Source organism: Podarcis tiliguerta, assembly GCF_965153285.1.
Source record: "Podarcis tiliguerta genome assembly, chromosome: 2".
NCBI classification, from domain to species: Eukaryota; Metazoa; Chordata; class Lepidosauria; order Squamata; family Lacertidae; genus Podarcis; species Podarcis tiliguerta.
The window spans coordinates 102,236,727-102,263,572 of NC_139535.1; the positions used below are offsets into that span (position 1 = coordinate 102,236,727).

Here is a 26,846-nt window from a genome sequence, read left to right on the forward strand (position 1 = left end):
TTTCGAAAGGGGTTTTGGGGGTTTCCTGGTTTTTACTTTTTGAAAATATGGCAACCCTAGCATACACACATGTGTGCGTGTTAGGGATTTAGCATCATTGCCTTTTGCTTGTAAAGCCAACTTGGGAATCATCTGATTGAAAGGAGGGTGTAATTTTTCAATAAATAAAATGTAAGTGCAATTCTACAACTACATAACTTTTCAAACGAAGACACCCCCCCCCCCCCGCGCAATGAAATACAATTCCATGTGGGGCAATTTTGTGCAAATATTTCAGGACCAAAGAACAGACAGGCACAGTGATTAACTCTGGTTCAAAGTTTAATGAATGAAAGATACACAGCTTTACTTAAGTGTACATCCGATAATGCTATTTGTATAATTTTAATCAAAAGCATATAAGCGAGTTGTCCGTCCCCATCTTTATGCCATTCATCAGGGAAATGCTACATGAATGAAATACAGATTATTTTTTATCACCAACAAAAAACATTGAAGAGGCTAGATACTTACCAAGTTGCCAGATCAGAAATACGTTCCCTCACTTTCTGGTTCTCCTGGTGTCTGCAGGACTATACAAGTTGTTTTCATATGATCAGAGTAAGATCACAGGATCTGTTACAGTATTTGGAACTGAAAACATATTCCACTTAGGTCACTCCAGCTGCACAGCAATAAGCAGGACAAAAGCCAGCTGCTTCATACTATGTAGAGCTGTTTACAAATATAAATGCAATCCAATATGTCAACAGGCCCAAGTGTTTAGTGTGTCCCTCCAGAAAATTCAAGCTTGCTGTGCATGATCAAAGCCATTTAGATTTGGTTAACCAGTTTATACCAAGTAGCAATGATCTAGTCAGCATTAAGGCATTGCTTGAAATAGAAGCTACATCCACAAGTCAGAGGAGAAATAAATATGATCCTGGTGATACTCCTTGTGCTAGGGTTCTAAACTGCATTTGCCACTCTTTGTGTAGTGTTGTGCTTGTGTGAAGCAGCATATCCTACCACACACCTTAAGAATTAGGTGTTTCCCTGGCATATCTGAGCCCTGTACAAATCACTTGGGGATAATCATATGATTAGGTGTCTATGTAGTTTGGGATTTCAGTGACAACTGCATTACCAGGTTATCTTACTAATCAACAAACTAGTTTTAAGTATTAACTTTCCCTAGTATAAAGGAAAGTAAAGGGCACAGAAGGAAAGTTAAGACACAGAAACTATCAAAATTTTAATTATGTTCACAAGATACCCTTATTTTCAATACAAGCACAGTAAGTAAGACAGGATGTGTTCTAAAAAAAAAAGAGTCTCCTAAATGAATGGCAGGTTCTTAATGTTCATAGTTTCTCTTGCAGGTGAATTAATTTTTGGCAACTCAAAATTTTTAACATGATGCCTAGGTCAACTCAATTCTTGTGGCTGAACTACTGAATGCCAACAGTAGCGGTTGGGTTTCAGTTTTGTTTCTTCTGCCCACTTGCCCACTGCCCCAAAATAACCTGAACTGTACAGAGCTGGCAGATTTAAGATTGTCATCCTTATAAAATACTATATATTGACCACTAGAGAAATGGGACTGAGAAATACTAGAAAAACAAGGGACCAAGACATTCTAAACAACACTCTTGATTCATATATTGAATGGTTACAGCGACTACTTGTTCTTCTGGGTTCTTCAACCTTTACTATGAAATGCAGCTAGATTTAAATTTCCACATCTGTTGTAGTTTTAAGAAGCATTTTCATTATCCACAAATTGGTAGGCATGATACATAGCTTTGTTTTCTCATGCTGATCACAAAATATTATTTTTAGTTGTAGCCTACTCCCCAATCCAAAGGCTTTTTATGCCGTAACACACCCAATACCACAGAATGAACCAATTAGCTGGATTTTTTTCGATCAAACTAAAATGTAGGAGACCAGTAACCCTGTGCTAGCTTAACTCTAAGCCAACAAGCCCAGCTCAAAACAAGGAGGTCTTAAGAAGCATTCTAAAGCTGCTCCAAGGAGATTTTGGCAATTCTAAAGAGAAGTTTCAGGATTGCTGAACATGAATATAAGGTGGCATTAAGAGAGAGACTGCAATGGCACAGAGGCAGCAGCAGTCTCATATTGTTGAAGCAATCAATAAAGCAATAGATTTACCTGGAGTTGGTGGGAGAAGCTGATATTTCTGTGTCAGGGCTGTGACCACCTCTCAACTTTATTTACTTAAAATGCTCGAATGACTGCCAACAGCTTTAGTTTGCCACTTTGAGAGCAGGTTTTTAAAAGCATGTTACCAAATTAAGTTGGCTAGTAAACATGGCAGCAGAAAATTAAAGATACAGAAACATGCAGTTCTAATTAAGATGCAACTACATTTTTGCACAAACCACCAGTTTAAGCAAAACAGCAGCACTACAGAAATGCATAGTCGACTTTAAGAAATAACCAAAGTACACTGAATATTCAGAACCCACTTAAGTGAGAAGGGACTGCCTAAGAAAATTATCTTGGCTTTAAAGTGTTGAGATTCAAGGGTTTCAGAGGACACAGCATTTCGTATCAATAATGCCCATCACAAAAGATGTGCTCATCAGTTAACAAAGTTGTGCTGATGGGTGTTTGTAAGGACTGCTAAGAAGAAAGAATCAGAATATTTAATTACTCTTGTTTTGTTAATAGCATAAACACCCATTCACCCCAGATGTGATTGAGGTTATTTTCCAATCAACCTTAGTCAAATGATTTCCCAGTTAGAAAAAAAGTGCATTACTGGATCCCTGACTGGAATGCCACCACATGATACACTAAACCCAAATTGGTTATTTATTGTAATTCCCCTTCCCTTTCTTAATCGGAGCCTGTGAATATTTATCCCTTTTAGGTGTAGTAAGATGCAACCCTCTCCAGATAACTTATGGCTCCATCCTCACATACTAAGATGGCATTTGTAGTACAGGATTTCAAACAAACATCAGGTACTTACAGATTAAACTAACCTGTACTGGCAGTGCTGTGGGATTTTTTTCTTCTCTACCAGTAAGTAGCAAATGCTGAAATTCTGCTGCTAGTCAACAAAAACACAAATTATATTAAACCAAAAAGCTTAACTCATAGTTTTAAATTTCGAAACACAAACCAAAATTCTTGCACTTTTTTATAGCAACTGTTAACTCCTAAGTAGTCCGTCAAACTGAACTCTGAAATATACTTGTTGAACCAATTCAAATGTTAAAGGGTTACAGTGCAAGTTGCCAAAAAAAAAAATGTAGCGTTCTTTCAAGGGTATCAGTGAAAATGAACTGGAAAGCCCTGTACTTGTATTACTACTAACAGTCCAAGAAAGCTGACTGAATTCCTAAAGGATTATAAAATATTTTATGTTAGCTGAGTTGACTATTCTTAAAATTATGCACAAGGGTAAAATTTATACTGAACTTTGACTCCTAACTTTTGGCAACTGTTGTGTGAAGTAGAGGTGTGACATTTTGAAAACAGTGCTTGCCAGGCACACATCAGTGATTCAAAACTGCTATTTTAGTGAAGACATTTTTGTGTCTTCACATTTATTTTTAATTAAGGGAACATCTTATTTAGTCTTGCCAGACACTGGCAAGAATGCTCCACTGCAAATACGTTATCTGAACAAGGTATGGAAATAATGCAGTGAGACATTCCAATCTATGAGCTTGGCAGCGCAGACTCAGTAGGCCAAAAAGAATGGAAGTGAGATTCTTTGTTGAGTGTCGTCGTCCCGTCCCGTCCCCCGTTCCCCATTTCAGCATGACTCTCTTAAGTATGCTTCCCAGGACAACAAATGGTTAAGTTGACCAAAACAGACTACGAAAGTTCAGAATAGGAAATGCCCAAAATGTATGATCTCTCAAAAACCCAAAAGCAGCTTGAAACCTAAAAAAAAAAGCACTTGCAATGTTGTGCAATACTATTTCTCTCTGTTCTAGCAAGTTACTTCACATTTAATTGCTGGCACTGACAATGTAACCATGTGTAAAGTTAGAAAGGACAAGGGTCACCTAGTCCAACCCATGCAATACAGGAATCATCTGCCTAACATGGGGCTCCAAGCCACACCCCTGCAGTTAGGAGTCTCATGCTCTACTGACTGAGCTATTGCGTTACCCAACAAGATTCCTGAAATTGACATTATTCTGTGATCAAATATTTTATAAATTTACGAGTCACAGTGGTCAACAAGCAATATGGACTGAATTATATATTAAATGTTTTATTATAAAAAAGATGTGAAGTGATTGTGTGGTTTCATTTAACAATAAACATCCATCGAAAGATTCAGATGCATATAATTTTAAAGCAAGTAGTGTTGCCTCAGTTAAAACTGAAACAAAACTAATACTAGCAAGAGTGGCCATAATTAATGCCACCTTACAGTTGCCAGAACTGTAAGTATAATTAAGTCAAGTGTATGCCTATGGCACAAAATGATCTTTAGTTTGGATTTAACTACTTGTATCTACTTGAATACACTTTAGTCAAGTCGGAGTACTTCAAATTAAGACATGACTCTGCATGACATATGGATGTACACAAACTTATCTAAAGTATTTCCACTCTGCTGGGGCCTCAGAGAACTCTCAAATTGCTGCTTATCGACTTCTTTACTGAAAAATCAATTTGACAATTTGGCACAAGAGCTCTTAAAGGGAAACTGGGGGTGGGGACCGAATACTATGTAAGCAATGACGGCAGTTTTCCTTTGAATTGGTAATGTACAAAATCCCAAAACTTCTTTTTCAATGCGAGAGTCTGGGTAGCATTTTGAAGTTCTGTGATGGCAGAAAAAAATTAAAATCTGGGCGAAGTGCAATTCAGAATTGCAATTTAAATCTTAATTCTAAATTTATTTTTTTAAAGTTCAACTTGGTCGTGCGTCTCACTTCAAGAGATCAAAATGAATGAAGCACAATGCCCCAAGAACCACCTGAGACTACTAGTGAAGTCCTGAAAATACAGTAGGTGTACTCCAGGTAGAGGAATTTCTAAACTAAAGCCAAAATTTAGAAAGTTGTAGCCAAGGAAAGCAATGAAACCTGTTTGGATCTCCTTTACAGTACATTCATACCGACTTTTAGGTTGCTCTGTAATTATAAAGAAATAGGCACATACATTTGTACAAAATCCTAGTATCTCTCAGTTCTTCATAAACCATAAAGTTACATTAGGTATATGCTAGAAAATGTGATTGTAGGACAGCTGGAGAAGTGTAAAAAAAAAAAATAAGGCTCAGATTGGATGAAGGGGATATTCAAAGCTAAACATGTTCTCTCTTATCAAGTGATTCCTGTCTAAAATCATGCAACTGGATCAAGGCACTCGTTTATTTAGTCTATTTTATTACAGGGTGACAGTAAAGGCATTCTAACACCCAAGCTATTTGCTAGTGGATACTCAAAAAGATAACAGAAGCCATGAATACAACCCTTCTATTTCAAGTCCCTCCAAACAAAGCATGTTTCAATAAATTGGCTATTGACCAAGGGGGGTGGGAAAACATTGAAAAAAGCAGATCTCAAGAGCAGAGGACATTGTAGAAGAAACGCTGATTGCTATTTTCCATCTTCAGTGCGGAGTCCATCTTCACCATTAATTGTCAAGAGTCACGTCACACACAATGACAATACACTGAATTGAGGATTTGAATGCAGTTTACGTTCAGATGTGAGGTAGTCACAGTGAACTTGACTCTGGATTACAATTTCTCGAGAAAATGAGAAGCTTGCAGAGGGTTCTGCATGCATGTGAGAGAAGTGACAGGCAGCTGATTGCATTGCTTAGGTATTACGACAGAGGTAATTCTAAGTTAGCGTTTTAAAACTGCAACCACGAAAACATGAGTTACAGCCAGAGCTAGTAGATGCCACAGAAAAGAAATTGACACTTGAATTTGGAAAAGCACTTTGAGGATTGGGTGAGAGGACTGTGTAAGGCAGGGATGGAGAACTTTTAGCCCTCCAAATGACGCTGGACAGAAACTCATGCAAGCCTTGATCACTGACAATAGTGGCTGGGTGCTGATGAGATTTGGAGCCCAACAACTTATGGAGGGCCATCCCTTGAATTAAGGGAAAACAGCCTCTCGCACCAAATTCCCAAACTCTTAAAAAACTAAGCAAGTGTTTAAGAAGCAGTTTGAGGCTCTGCAAGTGCAAACTGAAGGGACCACCCAGAAAATCTAGGTGCCTTGTGAAAGCTTCAAACTCTCTCAAACGAAAACTAGATCTGTTGCAAGAGCTGCGGATAGAAGTAGATTCTCAAGTATTCTTGGAAATCTTTTATCAGCAGCTTTCCTCATAATTTTAAATCTTTCTTTTAAAGTAATGCATGTGTTTTCACATGAGTCTAGCAATACATTTTCTAAGGAAGGATTCAAATGGCACCAAAACCCCTAAACGTTTGCTTTATGTTCTGTGCATAATACAGTGGTGCCTCGCAAGACGAAAAGAATCCGTTCCGTGAGTCTCTTCGTCTAGCGGTTTTTTCGTCTTGCGAAGCAAGCCCATTAGTGGATTAGCGCTATTAGCGGTTTAGCGGCTATTAGCGGCTTAAGGGATTAGCGGATTAGCTGCTAAAAGGCTATTAGCAGCTTAGTGCCTTAGAAAAAGGGGGTAGGGAGCGGGGAAAAACCCCCAGGAATCGCAAGACATTTTCGTCTTGCGAAGCAAGCCCATAGCAAATTCGTCCTGCAAAGCACCTCCAAAACGGAAAACCCTTTCGTCTAGCGGGTTTTCCGTCTTGCGAGGCATTCGTCTTGCGGGGCACCACTGTATATGGAAAATTGCTTACACTAGGAATACCTAAATGTCTATGCTCATTATGTTCCAGTGCACATAAATATGGCAAGTTGTTTACCCTTAAAATCAGGCTGTTGAAAGAATTTTTCCTACTAAACATTTATCTCACTTGTTCATCTTATGAAACTCACAACTGCATTTTTCTCCACTCTGTGGGCTCTACATTAATATTAACTTATGACAGATAACATATTTAATGATAAGGTAATTGTTTCAGGTACATTTCTGTTAGGTTGATGTCACTGACCCCCAACTGCAGAGGTGTGTATCAGTGGAGAAAAACTGATTTCAACACAGGCATTTTCTTAACAATACTAAACACAGCCAACAAAACTCCTGGATTTTTAAAATTCACAGCACCATTTCAACGGCAGTCATCTTGCTGTTAAAATATGGCATCGCTACACCAAGTTTCAGCGGGTAAGGTAATGGAGGGATTAACAATTGAACAGGATATGTTTTGACTCATTTTAAGATTTCTGACTGCTAACAACAATAAATTTAAGCACTAAAGTCAGAGTATCAATATTAATATAGAGCCCATCAAAAGATTATAAAAATCCTAAATTAAATTAAAGATAGGAGCCTTCACCAAACTTGCTGCAAGTTTGGGGACATGAATATCCAACAGCTATAAAGCTGTGAAAGCCCCTAGAATGAATAAAATAAATCCCACTTGCCTCAGACTGAACAGGGCAACACTGAGACTCTGCCTCAGCCTGTCCTATGGCAGGGCTATAGGAAGAAGAAAAATTTAAATTTTAGAAAAACACAACCCAATTAAGTTAAAAATACATGCAATCAAAATTAACAAAATTCCAATGATCAAGCAAAGATTTGGTCTCAACTTTTAAGCCCCACACAAATCAGATATGGAATCTGTAAACCAGAATTAATGTATAGGGGAAAAACCCCAACTAGAGTGCTCACCTTCCAGCTTGACCAGTGCTATATGACACTCAGTAGAAAGTGGGTGTTTCCCCTCCAAGTGATAAAATATTCTGAACTAATGCAGTAAAAGTGAAAAATGTAAAAAAACGAATCTGCTGTTCAGAAATTTTACATCACTCTTGCATAGTAGTTAGACCAGTACAATTATTAAGACAACTGTATTACATAAATCTTTTTTTTAATGTCAGAGGTACGAATTTGTTAAAGTATCAAAATTCCTTTCCATAATGGCCAAGTTCAGATGTAGCAAGAAACTATGGTCTCCAATTTGGAGAGTGAGCCATGGGCTTTTGTGCACCCTACTGCTTCTGTGACTCTCAAGGAGATAAAAAGCTTCTACTTTCAATTAACTCAAAACCATGGTTGGATCATCACTTCTTATTACAAATACTGTAAACAAGTAACAGTTCCCCATGTTCAGATATCACAAGGAACTAAGTTTTTTGTTCCTTCGTTGTGGGCACAAAAGAGAAGGAATGGAGGAAATCACAAGAGACTCGAGATTCATTCTCATAACTGACCATGGTTTGCTTACATGTATGAATGACCCCAGCCTATGGATTAGCAACACCTATGGAAGTTTTTATTCTAAAAACCAGCTTGTATTCAGAATTTTCAGAAAGCTCAACATAAAGGCCTTGAATATATGCTGAAAATAATAATAAGCCGTTCCCTTGCACCTCCAAGAGCACCCTGTCTCTCAGTGGAAGCAAGACGGAAACTGATTGGCACTCTTCCACTGAGAGCAAATAGATTTCAACAGCTTCTATCTAGAAGATGGAGGGGACTACGGGCTTCAGAATGCCTGCCTCCAGTGAGGGGGGGGGGGGGATTCGTTATCTCTAACCCAAGCGTACAGCACAGGTGAATCTCTACAGCAGGGATGGGAAACCTGTGCCACTCCAGGTAATATAAAGGGGCAATAGAAGGCTACAGTAGAAATTAGTAAAATTCTGTCTACTGGATCCAGCGTTCCATCATGTGGAAAGTGGTGCAGGGGCTGAAGAGGAGATTTGCCTACCCCTCTGCCCAGCAGGAGCCTCTGCTTAATCTCTCTTTCTTCTGTGAGCAGAAGGAGAGTCTGGATGCAACTAGTACAAACTGTACACTAGTTCTTTTAAATGTATGGGCTACAAAAGGCTTGCTAATGGGCTCATTAGGCATGAACCATGTTACAAGAATCATTGTGCTTCATTTTGCCATAGACTAAGGAAAAGTTACCAACACATGCTTAAGCAAGCCCATTGCCAAAATGGTTTGCCTCTTTAGTACTGGGATCTATAGAGACAGTAATGTCAAAGAAAACTTCAGATATGTGTTTTCATGAATGAGAAAAACAAGCACAACTTCTTCAGATAATGGTCAACAGGTATGTATAATTGCACAATTGCCATCATAATAGTGCAAAAGGAAATAAATGAACAGTTACAGGGGTGAAGTACCGTATTTTTTTGCTCTATAGGACTCACTTTTTCCCTCCTAAGAGTAAGGGGAAATGTGTGTGCATCTTATGGAGCGAATGCAGGCTGCGCAGCTATCCCAGAAGCCAGAACAGCAAGAGGGATTGCTGCTTTCGCTGCGCAGCGATCCCTCTTGCTGTTCTGGCTTCTGAGATTCAGAATATTTTTTTTCTTGTTTTCCTCCTCCAAAAACTAGGTGCGTCTTGTGGTCTGGTGCGTCTTATAGAGCGAAAAATACGGTAATTATAAAACAGTGAACATGGCTGCATATTTCTGAAGTACCTTTTGGGGAAATGGGTAGCCAGTCAACAGAAAGCATATTCAAAGTGCCAATAACACTGCTCAGACATTTAATACACAGTACTCCAGCAAAATAAATTTCTCAAAATGAAAATCTAAAACAACTTAAAACAATGAGTGAAGATCACAAAGCCAAAGTTTCTAGTGGAAGGCAGGGCATTTTTGAAAGTTACGAAAATATAAAAAGAGGATGTACAGAAAGCAGCAAAGGAACTTCAAACATGAATAATAACGTTTTTTGAGACCAAGCAAAGGACTGAAGTAGACCATACGCAAATCGGAAATAGTTTTTACTTTACAAATTGGTGCTGTTAACATGCAATATTACTATTAGCTAGGGGTGGAGTGCAAAAAATGACAGTAACAGAATTTGTCTTTATAAATCAACTGATGGAAGTAGGAACAGGAGTTTTGCTATTCCCAGCTCTCATGGAAATACTTATCTTGCTAACAAGAGAAAGCAATAAAAGAGAGATCTGGTTTGTACTGCATATAAAGAAACAAGGCTCAAAATGCTGGGGCAAAACCTCCCAAACACATCATGCCCCTTGAGAGCAACAACTGCTCAGTCATCCAAGGTGATAATTTTACCCTCTTTCCTGCTAGGTTTTATAAATGGGACAGAGTCCAGTTAAAGACACAGCTGAAACCTCGCCACAGGGCAGCTTCAGCTGTAGTTTTTAACCAGACTGCTTTTTGCTATGCCCAGATAGAGATTAATTGATCAATTGATTAAGATTAATCTGTTATTTTGCAACCTATGTTTTATGGTGAATCCCTCTCGGCTTGGCCACCTTTATTACAGAAGCCAATGCTTGCACCTAAGCTTTATAAAGAGAAATCTTTTCTTAATTTTTTTTTTTAAATGTTAGGTTAAGTAGCTTGAGGTCTCTAAACTGAGGAAGAACTGAAGCAAGGCCAAAAAATGTGCTCTACAATAGCATTTTCTTAGTAGAAGCACATTTACACATAGGAAACATAAGAGCACACCAGTATCATAACCAGCTAGCTATGAAGAAGTCTTAAGAAAGCGCACCATTCAGAGAAAAAAAACATGTCTTCTTAAGCCTAAGACTTCGTTGCAACTGCTTAATAAGTGTACAGGTCTATTTACTTGTTCAGGAGTCAGCTACAGCATACAGCTAAAGTAGTGACTTTGAAGTTCAAATAATTCAGAATATATCAATGTAGCATCAGGAAAACTGTATTTATTATACCACAAACTACCATAGCATGCATCAGTACAAACCTTCAGGCAGTTGTCCACAGCTGGTCATGAATAAAAAGACAATTTTTTTCTTTCATTTTATTACAATAAAGTTTAACAGTACAGGAAGTCACGTGAACTTAGTAGGTCAATTTTATAAACCCTGCAACAGGAAACTCTAAATACATTAAATATCGTTACACGTTCAGACTTAAGTGTACAAGTAGATGGTAACAATAAAAGCCCTCACCAAACTATTGTTGGGGACATGAAGTCCAACAGCACCTGAAGTGCTGTGAAGGCATGATTTTATGAACAGCAACGTAAGGTTACAGAACTTGCCTTTAAGATGGTACGTTCATGTATTTCCAGCGCCTTCACAATTTAACGAACCATATTTACTATACTTCACTTCTAAAAACCTAGATGAAACATGAAAAAGAAGCCATACAGTATAAATTGCAACATCAGGGAAAGTTCCTGTTTTATTATTCTAAACAAATTTTGCCATGTAAAATAAGAATGTCCAAAAAGTTCCTTGTATGTGGAAAGTTTTTTTTTCCTCCCCTAAAAGTCACAACGAAGTTTTAATTGATGGAAGCTTGGCTATATTAACAGCACAAGATGAGAAAAGGTTTAATCTCCAAACCTATTAGAGCGTTTGCAGTAGCATCAGTAGCGGCCACCTTGCGACATTACAGGCGGTCTCATTCCCATTGGCGGTCGAGGAGGTCCACCTTGATAAGGAGGCACCATTGGGGGCCCTTGACCATATGGAGGCATTGCACCAGGAAGGTATCCTGGCATGCCCTGGTGATGAGCACCATACTGACCTGTGAAGGTAAAAAAACAAATTTACAAACACCTTTAAGCAATACTACTGCTAGTAAAGCATTTAGGCTGCAATCAACCTGTGTATTTTTGTAAATCGCTTCAAGCTCGTATTACAATCAAGTAGCACATAGACGCTGCGAAATAATTAAATACATAAATTGTAGAGGATTGTAATACATAAATTGTATAGGATTTCAAGAAGCTTAAGTGTGTTTTTACCATGGGGTGGCATTGGAGGTCTCATTCCTTGTTGCTGGGGGGGCATTCCCGGCTGCGGTGGCATCATACCTCCCATTGGTCCAACTGGTGGATTGCCCATGGATGCCTGCCCAGGTCGAGGGAGGTTACGCTGATATTTAGGCAACTGTGCTCTTCTTTCTTCCTATGAAGGGAAACATACAGGGAGAATTTCAACAATATGAGATCAAATCAAAGGTCAGTTTGAGACACAAGTACAGCTCAAGTAACATTCAATGAAGAATATTTAAATTGGCTTACTCAACCAATTAAATCTCATCTACAAACTTACGTAGATACATATTATAGCATGTAAATTCTGGTATAACAAAATGCTACATTATCAATTTCTACTTCTACATTAACTTTTTCTACTACTTTCAAAGCAGGATTTAGGGATTATTCAGTTATTATGGATTGTGCCATTATACTGTAGTCTGAAAATCTGGTTCATAAAGCACACCAATAAATATGAAGCAGTCTGACATGAATTTTAACACTACCTGCATTGGTCTCTGAGAAGTATACCACAGTAAACAAAGCAATTCTAAATTTGCTATAATTCATGTTAGACGCACTAAATGGTGAGGGAAGAGGTGGGAAGCAGAGCTGCCACATAAACGGTACAACTGTTTGATCATTTCCTCACAACTATGGAGCAAGGAGAAATCCTATTTAACTTACCAGTGATATATCCTCATCTGGATGGATCAACTTACTGGTTGCACTGGTTGTCGTAAGGGTAGCAGGCTTACTTGTTATAGAAGTAGCTGGCTTAGCTGCAGTACTGTTTGTTGTACTAGTGGTTGAAGCTGTAGATTGTGTGTAAGCAGGGAATGTAGGTTTGGGGGGTTCGGTGGTAGTTGCAGGTGCATTATTCAAAGGTTTGAAATCTGTACCAACCGGACCTGGAACAGCTGACTGAGCCTGTAAAAACACAAAGTTAAACTATAAGGACAACGCTATTTAAAATGAAAAATTCTAAACACTGTAGCATTACAATCGGTTTGCACAGCTAGATTAGCATAAAGTAAAAGTTCAGCCCCATTACATAACAAAGCAAACTGGGATGAAAAAAGTAATAGTGCTTCCCAACACACAAACACATTACAAAACTGAGATGTTGCAGATCAAAAACCACAACAAAAGCAAGACAAATTGGGTAACTATTTGTTGCCGTCCCTTTTTCATCTTTTCATACAGTATGTTCAATGTAAGTCATATCTATTAAGAAATGTTATTTTTGTAATTAGGCCAATCTAGAAATTACTGGTTTAGAATAGTATTAGGCAAGTTAGCATTCAAACAGAATTAGAATATATGGGAAGATTTTTCTTCTAAGAATGCTAGTGGGTCAACCAGGTGAATTTAAAAACATTCTCTGCATAAAAACAAAATGAAGTTCTGAGACACTTCAAATAGTAATTTATAGTGCTGAACTACTTTCCTTTCCTACAAACTACAAAAACCTTATTTGCATCAAATGGGTAAGATAGAACCCTACTATGACTGTGAAGCTATTACATGTTTTTCTTACTTCGGGGGCTCTTAGTTTCACTTATGAGAGAATGCTTTGACAAGCAATAGCACAAATTCTGCACTCATCACTGAATTTCAAATTACATGTTTTTCTTACTTCGGGGGCTCTTAGTTTCACTTATGAGAGAATGCTTTGACAAGCAATAGCACAAATTCTGTACTCATCACTGAATTTCAAATTACATGTTTTTCTTACTTCGGGAGCTCTTAGTTTCACTTATGAGAGAATGCTTTGACAAGCAATAGCACAGATTCTGCACTCACCACTGAATTTCAAAGATAGGTTGGGATTTAAGACATGATGCATTTTTTGTTTGGAAATTTCCTTACTTTTATCATGATGCATAAAAAATAACAGCATAAACTAGAAAAAAACAACCATGCATCAAGTAAACCACTGCCAACTAAAACGCACTCAACTGCTTTCATGCTCTTCTTAACCCTTTAGAACCACAATGTAGAATCTTTTGTTTATTTCTATTACCGAAATATTATGCACAATTTGTAAAAAAATAAAAATACAAACAATTTAAGATTAGGATTAATAGCTAAACATAATCAGGAATCCTCAATTATCTGAAGATGTTTAGGCAGATGTTTTAATGTTTACATAACGGTCTAAAGGGTTAACCAGCAAAGCAATTTTAAACTGCAACTTCCTGCGTACTTGTGCTGTGCTAGGAAACAGAGCTTTAGAAGGTGCTGACAGTTCTGAATTGGATGCAGTTGTACTTGAGCTTGTGACAGGTGTCCCCATCTGTAGCATAAAAGAAACGAAACAGTAAACAGTCTCCGAATATATGCGTGAAAGATAACCAATAGGAAGGATCTTGGATTGACTGTTGTAAATGAGTCTCTTCCCTGCAGAAGTTCAAAATGCAACAACGCATTATGAAGGACTCTGCAATATGCTTGGAAGTCATACAAGACTTATTCATTTACAATGAATCCAATGAAACAGGAGAGCATGTATCTCTCAAACAGACCATTCCATTCTGTTAAACAGCAAGTGGTTCTCAAATGTCTCTATGTGTGCATTTTATTTCATTACTGCATAACTTCTTTATCTTTCAGGAGAAGGATTAAGTTTATTAAGTTTATTTTAGCTGACTACGAAATAAACATTGTAGGGCAGAATAATCTTTTAAAAAATCATTTCAGAAGCATGCTCCTGCTCACTCACTGTGATTTCTCCTTATGACAATATGAATTTATAATTTTAAGGATGTTCCAATGGCTATAAAAGTTGTTCATGGAAACATGGCCCTGAGCACCTGGTAACAAAGATCAAAACATACTTATTCTTTTGCAAAAATAAATAAAATGGTACCTTAGCATGAAAGACAGCAGGTACAAATAGCAAACCTGCATTTTGAGACTACATTTGTTTAGTAATTCCAGCATAAGATAGGAGCAAATACCAAGCAATCTGTCTAACAACTCCAGTGATTTGAGTGCTGGTGTTCCTGCAGCGTGACTATTACAACTTACATAGGATAGGATAAACACAGTCTAAAAATCCTCCTATCAGGATGTAAAACACACTTACTTGTCCTGCACTGGGAAAAAGTGGTTTAGTAACGGGAGGCTGAGGGGTTGGTGCTGCAACAACAGGAGCGGGAGGTCTGTTAAGTACACCTTGAGCATTCACAGGCTGTGCTTGTGTCATCGGAGGCATACCGGGACGAGGACCAACAGGTGGTGGCATACCTGTAATAAAATTATTCTGATGGTAATGTTCTGAAGACTTTAGTATCAAAACATGTCCCTATTAAATTCTTTTTTAATGGCAGGACAATATTCCATTAAATAACAGAGAACAGCTAGGAATCAACAGAAGGCATAACTAACCACAATTACGAAAACTGTTATAGTAAACTAGTATTAGGAGCATAATCCAACTTTTTGGTAGCAATAGTTTTTACAAATGATCTTTATGTTGTGTGTGCATATGTACTTAAGGCCTGAGGCCAGATCAAATGCTGCTGCTCTGAACATGCAACTTAAAGAATTGGTGTATGAATGTGCTTGCTTTACTCTTCCGGCTTGTGCATCATGGTTGGTGAGGACAAAGGCTAAATTTGTGCAAAAAGGTAAGCCAAATCTTTGGCGTGGCCAAAAGGAATGGGGGGCGGGGAGCAGCAGCAAAGTGGCTGTGAGATTCTCTCTGAGCGTCAGCACATTCACGTTGCTTTGTCAAGTCAGTCCTTTATGTGACTTTACGGCCTGGGACCCTCGTACCTACGAGACCGCCTCTCCTGGTATGCCCCACGGAGGACCTTAAGGTCCATAAATAGCAACACCCTAGAGGTCCCAGGCCCTAAAGAAGTTAGATTAGCTTCAACCAGAGCCAGGGCCTTTTCAACACTGGCTCCGGCCTGGTGGAACACTCTGTCTCATGAGACTAGGGCCCTGCAGGATCTGATTTCTTTCCGCAGGGCCTGTAAGACAGAGTTGTTCTGCCTGGCCTTTGGCTTGGAGCCAATTTGATTCCTTCCCCCTCTTCCTTTTTCCTTCTCCTCCTGTGATGAGGCTGCACTTTAATATTTTAATGTTTCAATATTTTAATGTTGTATTTTAATCTTGTTTTTTAAGTTATATTCATTCAATTTGTTTTTATTATTGCTTGTTAGCTGCCCTAAGCCCGGCCTTGGCAGGGTATAAATAATAATAATAATAATAATAATAATAAGAAGAAGAAGAAGAAGAAGAAGAAGTAGTTTCAGTAGCCACGTGCCAATGGTGGACATGGCAACAGGTAAAAGCTATAAATAAGGCTCAAACTTTGTACAGTAGGCATCTTTCCAGCCAGGCAAAATTCAGACGGTTTTGCCGACAGTGGGAAAAAACCCAACAACCAACATATTACAGTGAAGTTTAGAAAGTTTGTCCCATGCCACGATGACACACACTTGCAGAAACCTCAGATACCACCGTAATGCAGTAGCACCTGCCCATCCTTGCAGAACAAATGACTCCAACCACCACCACTAGATAATGATGCTCATGGGGCTATGGCCAACCACCCTTTTAAATTACTTTTAAGTGATTAATACAGAAGTGGGGAATAGCCAGCCAATGTGCCTAATTTGGCCTGTCAGGCCTCCCCTTTGGCCCCTTGATGCCATTTCAGCCAAGCCATAACCACCTGCCCTATATCTAACATCTTATAGGACGTCAGGGGTGGGGCAGGAAAAATCCAGGCTTAGCTGTGCCTGCAAAATTAACCTTCCTCTGTTATATTTGCAAAAATTAAAATTAAAGAATAATCAAAGGAAATTATTTTCTTACCACATCCCCAGAACAAGATGGCATCTTTATTCACAAATTGATTAAACGGTGGATATAAAATTAAGTGATGCCAACAGTCACAATCAAGGTGAAAGCTGCAAAGACTTCAAAGTATGAGCCACCCGAAATTATTTGCACTAAGAACTTTTTATATCAACTCTAATTTCATTTTGTAGTGTTCCTCTGCCATGCCATACAGTTATGCTAGATGTCTAGATTGAGGGGTTAAAAACAAAAAAAAATGTTCCAAAGGAGAATTATAACATAGAGCAAACTTTTTTCTGTGCCATTTTTTTCAAACCCTATAAAAAGTGCACCATTTTATGCAGAGCAGTAACAGCAACTCCAGATCAGTTCAAAAACAAAATAAAGTAACTCTCACCACAGTATGGATTCGTCATTCCTGACCTACCTGGTGGCATACCAGGCATGAGAGGGGGGATTCCTGGTCCTGGAGGCATCATGCCACCCATTGGCATCATCCTATGAAGAATGAAGAAAATGGTAAAGGCCATAAAGAATGCATATCAGAATGTTGCAGCCTTCCCCAATTTGCTGTGGTCCTTATTTCTCTCTCTCACACACAATAATTTTTATTTATTTTTAAAAAGGAGACCAAACATCATATTTCCAAAACAGAAGCTATAAAACACCAAAACTGGAATTTCCATAGTAGTAACATACACAGTAACGGATTTGGTGTTAAGCTACACTCCATATGTTTTGAACTCTTATTTCCCCATCACCTTTGATTACTGGCCAAGCTGGCTGGGGCTGATGGAAACAAAGGAAGCAGATTTATACCAAGTCACTCCACCGGTCCATCTAGATCAGCGTTGCTGACAATGACTGGCAGCTGCTCTTCAGAGTTTCAGGCCAGCCCTACTTGGAAACACCAGGAACCTTTTGCAAACATGTGCTCTACCATTGAGCTATAGCCCTTCCCCAAAGGGAACTGTAGTGCAGAACATTGCAGAGCACCACCAGACAGGGGAAGGGTTGTGGTACACAATGTTATTAAGGACATCCAAGGATTTCCACTGAGAAATGTAAGTTCCAGCTTTCAGTAGCTATCCATGGCAGACCTGTCTGAAACATTCCATAACTCAAGGCATGTAGAAAACCAGCTTGGATGCCATTCAACTGTTCTGTCTTAAGGCCAGAAGGGGAAGCCAAGTGCACAATGATGCGGTAGCCTGAACTCACCACTCCCTCCATGCCTGGGAAAGTTGTTTAGATGGATGTGGGAAGCAGGCAGAACTCAGCAGCAGAGTGGGAGATCAGATTTCCAACTCAAAAAAATGAAAAAGCAGACAGACCCCTTTGCCAAAACCACACTGGAAAGCCATATTCAAAACCACTGGAGAGAACTAATGATACTGGGAAAACATCCAGCCACTCCAGTATGTGCCAAGTTGTTCTTAATGGCCCAAGAAAATTGGCAACATTGTTTTGGGAACCATCTGAATCAGTAACATGTAGAACGGGGGCAGGAAACCAGGTCCAGGCTATAATAATAATAATAATAATAATAATATTTTATTTATACCCCGCCCTCCCCAGCTAAGGCCGGGCTCAGAGCGGCTTACAAGCAATAATAAAAACAAGATGAATGATTACAACTTAAAACAAAAGTAAAGTACAACATTAAAATAATGGAACATTAAAATATTAAAATGTAGCCTCATCGGAGGAGGAGAAGGAAAAGAAAAAAGAAAGAGAGGGAGGGAATCAAATTGGCTCCAAGCCAAAGGCCAGGCGGAACAACTCTGTCTTATAGGCCTGCGGAAAGAAATCAGATCCTGCAGGGCCCTGGTCTCATGAGGCAGAGCGTTCCACCAGGCCGGAGCCAGAGTTGAAAAGGCCCTGGCTCTGGTTGAAGCCAATCTAACTTCCTTAGGGCCTGGGACTACTAGGGTGTTGTTATTTATGTACCTTGAGGCTATATCAAACCCATGATGCTGCCTTCTGGTCCACCTCATCCCTCAGCCCCATTGTGGTTTCATTTGTTCTGCAAAGAACTGCTGCTAGATAAGCCAGAGAAGCCTTGTGTCTTTCAGTCAGACACTAGCTGTCACACTGGAAACTGAGCTTGCCTGCACACCTTCCTGTTGTTTCTATCTCTTCCGGAGGGAGTGGCAAAGGCAGACAATGGATACTTCAGCTAGGAAAAAGAGTGGAGAGGGGAAGGAGTAACTGTGTGGGGTGAGGTGGAGTAGGAGAGAATGACAAAGCAGGGAAAAGTCAGTTTGGGTAAGAGATTCTGCCAGGGAGATGCAGATCAGCAAGGGAAAGGGTCTGGCACACCAGGGCCATAGGCATGTATGCAGATGGTGTGAGACAGAGTAAGTATGAATGGGAGTGCTGAGTGTGTGGAAAAGAACGAATTCATAATGAAGGGTACAGAGAGAGAAAAGGAGTATCCCTGCCCACCGACAGAAATGTTAAGACTTGATTTTAAGAAGAGCATTGTACAATTAGTGTGCAACTTCAAAGTCCAAAAACTCAGGATAGATTTGAAAATGAAGCATGCTTGTCTAGGCATGGACTACACTATTAATCCACTGTTTTTATTTACCCAGGTGGCATTCCAGGCATCACTGGGGGCATTCCAGGCATCATTGGTGGAACACCTGCCATTAATGGTGGTATACCTGAAAGCCAGAGAATGTGTGTTGATTATTGATGCTGTACACAAATATATTTTGATGAATACAGGATTTGTAAGAATATTGATTAGTTCACTAAAGAAATATTCCGAATGATGATGAACCCTTTCCCTTAATATAAAAGAAGTTCAACATAGAAAATTATCCATTAATATTATCCACGGGATTTTCCCCTTCTCCCATTTGAGACACCTGCTGCTCCAAATTATGGCGCAAAGTATGTTTATGAATACAAAAGACTACTACTAGTTCAGTCAAAGGGTACCATGTGTCACGTTTAAAAAAGAAGCCACCCTTTCCATTGTTAAAAACCATTAGAGATTGATAGCTTCCACTTGAGAAATATGTAATTGTGACCTGTGAATTGTATTGCAAACTACCCAGAGAACTTGGTTAAAAGATGGCATTACACGGTCACAAATAAAGTTGCATAACCAACGTTTTCTATCTGTTTTCCTAACTCCGTCAATATACCCCAGAATTCTCTACACATTTGCTTATGTCCACGCACAGCTTTTCAAGGAAGAGCAGCCAAATTCCAAACCACAGGTTGCATATTATGGAAACCACAGTTTCAGGGATGTGAAGCTGTCTGGTAGCTAGCAGAACTGGAGCCGTTTCTAAAATTCCAATCAAATATTTTCAAGGCAATTTTAGAGTTTCCCCCTCTAATAAGATTGGTTTTGCAGCCCTCAAATATTTGGAAGAACATAAACTGTATTCAGTATGGAGCAACTAATTATTGTTTATAAGTACCCATTATATTTCAAAATAGCACCTCACAAAATGTTTCCAACTAAAGTTTTCCCATTACTGAAGCAACTTCTAAGACAATCACCACACTATTTCCATCTAGCTACCTGGAGGGATTCCTGGTGCACCTGGCACAGGAGGTAAACCCGGCTGTGCCATGGGTGGTATATATCCCTGCTGGGGTTGCACAGGCTGTGCCTGAAATGAGGTTGAAGCCGAAGATTCATCATCGTCATATTCATCAGAATCATCTTGTTGTTTCTTTTTCTGGCTTTCTGCTAAAAGAGTTTTTAACATTCAGATGTTAAATTATTTGCTCTTTAACACATTCCATCCTGGATCACTCGACCTGCAATTTGCTTCAAATAAAATGGAATGACACCTTATACTTTTTAATCTCATAAATATTCCTTTTCAACAGTAGAGACTAGGGTTAAACCTAATCTAATGACTCTTTCAGTAACATTTAGAGCAATTACAAACAATATTCATTTATTTGTTTAAACGGTAATTAGAATCCATTACACAATCCAATCATTTGCTACTTGGGTCAGAAAACCTAAATTGGGGAGTATTTAGTGCAACTGAACCAGCAACGAGCACTAAAAATGCCAATTATTGGATGTATCGGAGTCTTCTGCTAGTCTGAAAAAGTAAACAAATGTCAATGATTACCTTGATAACCAGCCATTACAAAGAGAATAAAATAGCCTGGTTTAGCTTCCACTGGATATACAAATAACATTTCTTTCTTTTTTTAACATATATGTCACCTTTTAGGGTTAAGCCTTTCAAGACAGCATGCCTCTCTCTTCAGAATATATAATCAATAACTGTGCTGAATGATGTGATTAGTGATATTGCTGGTTCTTGGTATTTTATTAATTGGTTATAAGAATCATAGTATTAATAATAGCTAATGCAGAATAAGATCACACAGCAACACAGTAAAATTGTTTCCTCTCTTTTTTCAACAAAAAAGCAATTTTAAACAAAATTGTCCACCTGGAAGCCAGAAACTACAGGACACAATATATTTCAGTTGGACCAGAATTCCACTGGCATTGAGCTACCTATCCCACCAACTTTGTAAAAGGTGGACACATAAGGTGCTTATAATAGGGTTGTTCAAAAAGTAAAATTCCTGACACTCACAAATTTGTTGAGCTTTTCTTAAATTGTTCAGTTTTTTGGGGAACAAACCTCCCCTAAAATGGTGATTTTAAGCTTTTGGAGCTGTTTCCGCTACTGTCCCCATCACATTGCCATACACCTGGGTTTCCCCTCACATTTTGAAGATTTGGGAAAATCTCCACAAAGCCATTTTTACCTAAAGACCACAACATGTCCAGAATTTTCCTGATGTATGGCAAGCCTATGCTTACAACCATTATTAGGTGTATTGATTTACTCCAAAAACAAACAATATCATTTTAGACCCAATACTGAGTCCCACAGTTGATCTTCAAGCATTAAGTTTCAATCCATAAAAAATCCATATGCACCCTACTGTCACAACAATTTAAAAGACCCATAAAATAATACCTATATGTCTAGATTTACATCTCTGTTGCTCACAGTAATCACTCACTGGTGATACTCATCAGAACATGATAATTAGATACTGAGCCCTTTCCATACTGAAGTATTTCAATTTACCTTGAGTTTTTTGTTCAAGTAGCCTTCTTCTTTCATCCATGTCTTTTTCTGGAATGCCTTCCATACCATAGATTTCCAGTTCAATGTCAGTTCTTCCAGGTATAGCATTTGGAACAGCATCTATTGTTTCTTTATGTACCTATGAAAAGTAGGCAAATATAAGTTCAAACCATGGTAAGTTACTAATATGGTTGTTGGTTTTTTAAAAAAAAAACTTAGACAATTTAGTTCTGTAGCACTTATAGAATCTTAGATTTAAGGATGCTTGAACCAGTGGTAAAGCACATGTTTTGCATGCAGAATGTATCAGATTGAATTCCTGACACTTCTAGTTAAAAGGAAAGGTAGCAGAGATGGCAAAAGTCTCTGAAATGCTGCCAGTCAAAATAGATCACTGAGCTAAATGGACAAATAATCTGAACTAAGGCAGTTTACTATATTCTAGTTAGCTCAAGTGCAGGGCTAGGTCTAATGGCCTACCGTGACCAACCAAAGAAGAGCTTTCATTAATGCAGCTGGTTCTGAAATCTAGAATACTCATAAATTATGGAAGATGATTACAAAACAACAGCACATTGCTTTTCAGTAGACCACCATGTGAAAAAAAGGATATACCTGAGCACTTACCTGCATACAGTGTATAGCTAAGCCAGGTCCAGTATACAGTTTCTTATGACATATATGGCATTTAAAATGCTTTGCTTTTTGGTGCTGAATAAGAATTTTCTCATCATCAAAATCCCTATTACAATACCTATGCCACATTGTTAAGGAAAGCATGGAAGTAAAAAGGTTACAATAATTATTCTCAAGGAATGCTACAGATCTTTAAAATGTATTAATTACACTTTGATTTCTTTGGTAATTGGATATACAATGAGGGTCGGCAGGAGGCACATTGGGACCTACCAGTAGATCACTGGATAATTTACAGTAGATTTCAAATGTTTGTTTCAACACTAAAAAAAAAAAAAAGATCTTACTTTCTCCTTTCAAATTGGCTATCAGAATTTGCAGTGATCTGTAGTAACTGATACGGATATCTATACCTTATCTTAATATCGGGCTAATGAAATGTTGTGGGTCTATGTCTCTTGGGCCCCTATTTTGCATCTGATTCCACCCGTCTCCTGTAACTATTTTGCATCTTGGGGTTGTACTGAAATACCAAAGTAGATCCCACAAGCATTAAATCTGTCCATGCGTACTATACAACATAGTAAAGTTATAAAAATATGTCTTTAAGAGGAAGGGGTGTTGCGAATCACAGCAGCAAAGACTGCGAAATGGATGCCTGGGTATACAGATTCATTAATGATATGGAAATCACAACATAGTGAATCTGAGGATTAAGCTCAGGGACCCACAATCTCTGCTATGGCTCAGCTGCCAACCATTAAATAAAGTGCACCCTACCCTAGCTCTGCCACATTTCAGGTCATGTTGTTGGCCTTCTGAGCAGGCAGAAGAGTGAGCCTTTTTCCAAATGTCTGTTACAGAAAAAAGCATCCCTTCTCTTATTTGTAACAAGAAGCAATTCTGTTACAAAGTGATTTGAATGATTTGCCACAAAGCTTAATGTAACAAAGAGAACTGATCAAATCTCTCTTCTGGAGAGGTCTTGTTTTGCAGAGCTTTTGAGGCACCATCAAAATCAGGGGAGGGGTTCTATATGCTTGGCATCATGCCTCACCAGGGAGACAGTGGCAATTGGCTCTGGTAGATACAAAAGAGATACAGTTAAAATTCAAAAAGGGTGCTTCTCATCACATTCTGAGCTTAGAAATTTGTTTTAAATATTAGAAGTGAACAGAGCTCACAATTCTTGCACTCAAACACCCATTTCTGATCAATGTTTAGATTTCAGCAGCCTAATCAGGCAGGAAAGCAGTTTTGTTGTTACTGCGAAATTGGGAATGAAACCCATGCCGCTCTACTGCAAATCACTCAAGACATCATTCTGTAAATGTTGAGCTACTTTCTGCCCACTCTTGCTGCAGATGGCAACTGCCTCCTAACCAGTGTTCGAAACTCCCATTGTTCTAGGCGCACTTTGCGACAGGGAATTTCATTAGTGTGAGCAGTTTCTGAGCTCTGGGCACAGTACTGCACCTAGGATTGCAGATTAAAACTGCAGAGGGGAAGGAAAGGAGGACCTTTTTCTGCCTCCCCACTTCCAGCTACTCTCTGAAGACTGGATAAGAGACCCTCTTAAGAATATTAGGGGGGTGGGCAGGGGAAGGACTAGACCATGTGAAAAATGAACATGAATTTTAGCTGCAGTTCATTCATTTTCAACTTTGTATTCTTGTTATAAAAAAGCACACGTAGACATTCTGTTGTTGCACCTATAACCTAAGTCTAGGGTGCCATTTAGCTCCTAGCTTTCATATCTCTGCTTCTAACACTGGTCCTAACACAAAATAGGGCTACAGTTAGCCTTCCAAGCTGCAAGCTCTAATAATGTCTTTGCGAGTCTCTTTCTTGGAGACCAGAAAGAGTCCCTACTCACAAAAGTATGAAATATACTAATTAATAACAAGGGATTTGAGTGCTGAAGGTAGAGCTATGGCACAAGAATGTCACAATATACATTATATATAATCAGTTAATTTGAGCCCATAAAATAGTTTTAGAGGGCAAATATCAAGTTTAATTTGACTTGCTATTCTGGATCAAGGGATGCACACACTAATCTTTCCTTATTTTCCCCAAACACACCTTATTCTAACTGAACAGATCTTGCATTTTATTATGTATTCCTGTTCAAACTGTCATACTGAGATTAGTATATTGGTTATACGTCAACAGTTTTTAGATATGATTTAAAATGGGGGGTGGGTTTGGTACCATGAGCAGTGTTGAACGCAAGTGTTCATGGGAAAGTCTGTATAAATAAAATTATAATCAATATTTAATAAGGGACCAAAATTATGTGGTCCCTAGGAGGGTGTTCCTAGGCTACAGGATATCGCAGATCTTCCTCTCAGCAGAGAGGGAGGAGAACCATTGTCAGAGAACCTCTAGAATAATAGTAGATCTGTTCACCACTGGTGTCCCAAAAGCAGTAGGGGATGGACCAGGGGAGGGCTTGGAACTGTAAGATGCCCAGATACAACACAAGGGCTCCAAACTAAAGCTTCTGATTCCCTTGCTTCTGTTTATGGCTGTGTACACATCATTCATTTAAAACACATTTACCCGCCAAAGAATTCTAGCAATTGTAGTTACCAGTTCCCATTATTCATTTTTGGGGTGTGTGGGTTAACGTGTGGTGTTTACATAGTCTTTGTCAATACAGTGGTACCTCACTGTACAGTTCAGTTACATATGCTTCAGGTTACAGACTCCGCTAACCCAGAAATAGTACCTCGGGTTAAGAACTTTGCCTCAGGATGAGACCAGAAATCGTGCAGCGGCAAGCGCAGTGGCAGCAGGAGGCCTCATTAGCTAAAGTGGTGCTTCAGCTTAAGAACAATTTCTGGTTAAGAACCTACCTCCGTAACGAATTACGTACTTAACCTGAGGGACCACTGTACAAGCCACCAGAGCTTATGAAGTGATGCTTCCTCTGCCAAGGACTCCCCCTGCCCCTTGCAGGGACTGCTTGGTTAGTCTCAAAGAGCCAGTGGGGTGAAGTGGTTAGAGGGTCAGAATCCCCTACTTAGTCATGGGTGCCCTTGGGCCAGTCACCATCTCTTAGCCTAACCTACCTTACAGGGTCGTGAAAATAAAAATGGGGAAACCACGTACATCATATTTAGCAGATATAAGTGTCGATTAATATTCTACAAGAGTTAAAGTAACCTACATTTCCTATAAATCACTTCCCTTTCATTTCTAATGTAGTACTTCAAAACAATTTCACAAATGGCTTTATGCAAGCAAAAAGGCTAATTTATTTAAAAACAACAGTACTATTATATACCCCCAAATATATCCTTTTTCTTCATAAGACACCATTATTTATTGAGGAAAAGGCACAAAACTGGCAGATCTACCTAAAATGTATCTCCCCCTTTCTACTTAGCAACCTACACTTCAACATGATGTATTTCAGAAAAACAAGACTCGGACAAATTTTCTCCTATATTTTCTCATGCATCCTCAAACATCTTCCCAGGAGAAACATTACTCACTGCGTGGTCAAAACATAATGACTACTCAAAGCAAAACATATCACAAACACCTAAATGGGGGGGGGGGGAGAGAGAGATGTGTGAGGAGAGGGCAAAGCCCAAGAGTATGGATTGTCCCCATTATGAATACATGAAAAGCCGATGTGGAGGATAGGAGTAAGACAGCAGACCAACACTTATGCGGAACACCCCTTTCTTCGAAAATAGCCTCTGAAATTGATAAGAACCGAATCAACTGGTAAAATTTGGATCGTCTGCTAAAACACCGAGGAATATATGAGAGAAGCCGGTGGCTCATGGAGCACAAAAAATAAAACCCCAACCACTCAACCTGGCCTGCTTTTGTGTCTTTAAAGGCAGAGATAATCAAGTTGAAGCTTTTCAGGCCGATAACCGTGGCCAACCCGGTATGTCTACGCTGAGGGAAGTTTTCCTTAACGGGGCAGAGCTGCAGCGGCCGACTGAAACGTTGGCAAACAGAGGCGCGCGAGAGGGCAGGAGAAGAAAACAAACCCAATCCGTTCCCTATGGAAATTCTGTGTTGGTTCGAGAGCTATTTGAATTTGGCCCAGGTGGATATTGGGAGCGGGGGCAGGTGGAGTCAGGAAAAGAGGCTGGCTTCGAAGCCCAGTGGAAGTAGGCGCCGGGGGTCCCTTCCCTCTCCTGAGGGAAGGGAAAAAGCCAGGCTAGGCCGCCCGACCTCTTCCTCTTCAAGCTCGAGAAGCCTCCCGGCCACCCGCCCGCCAAGAGGAAAAAAGGATACCAGCACCAAGGCTTCAACTGCTTCTTCTTCTTCCGTCCCATGACGGCGGCGGCGGCGGCTTAACTAAGGAAAAACAACAACTATTAAAACGACGAGAAGCTCGACCTCCGGGTCCTCCCGCGCACTCTTCTCCTCAGCGAGACACAAAATGGCCGCCCTCCGGCCGAACCCTCGGATTCCCAGAATGCAGTGCGCGGGCGCGTGTCCACCTCCTTCTCCT

At 39.4% G+C, this 26,846-nt stretch overlaps 1 protein-coding gene and 1 long non-coding RNA gene across 27 annotated transcripts; one reads left to right on the top strand and one right to left on the bottom strand.

The window, feature by feature from the left end:
• Positions 1-303: 303 nt before the first annotated feature.
• Positions 304-26,846, bottom strand: ZNF207 (zinc finger protein 207). Of its 26 annotated transcripts, none has more exons than XR_014508041.1 (15): positions 26,627-26,846; positions 22,352-22,478; positions 21,725-21,863; positions 20,173-20,343; positions 19,222-19,297; positions 17,026-17,126; positions 14,902-15,062; positions 14,020-14,109; positions 12,498-12,740; positions 11,796-11,958; positions 11,392-11,575; positions 11,085-11,164; positions 7,505-7,559; positions 2,994-3,058; positions 304-572 (listed from the first exon to the last, which is right to left on the bottom strand). XR_014508041.1 is itself a non-coding variant. In XM_083427692.1 (12 exons), exons 1-11 carry the CDS (start codon positions 26,665-26,667, stop codon positions 11,415-11,417), a joined length of 1,473 nt encoding a protein of 490 aa, XP_083283818.1. In that variant the 5' UTR covers positions 26,668-26,846; the 3' UTR covers positions 10,724-11,164; positions 11,392-11,414. The 26 variants fall into 26 exon arrangements, 5 of the variants coding, with proteins under 5 accessions (XP_083283818.1, XP_083283817.1, XP_083283819.1 ...); XR_014508044.1 differs by adding an exon at positions 5,064-5,111 and having other exon boundaries at positions 304-3,061; XR_014508050.1 differs by adding an exon at positions 5,064-5,111 and having other exon boundaries at positions 2,994-3,061; positions 11,085-11,575.
• LOC310671763 lies at positions 13,632-20,134 on the top strand. The gene is made up of 4 exons (XR_014508163.1): positions 13,632-15,565; positions 16,064-18,150; positions 18,585-19,333; positions 19,384-20,134. It is a non-coding gene; the product is annotated as an uncharacterized lncRNA (long non-coding RNA).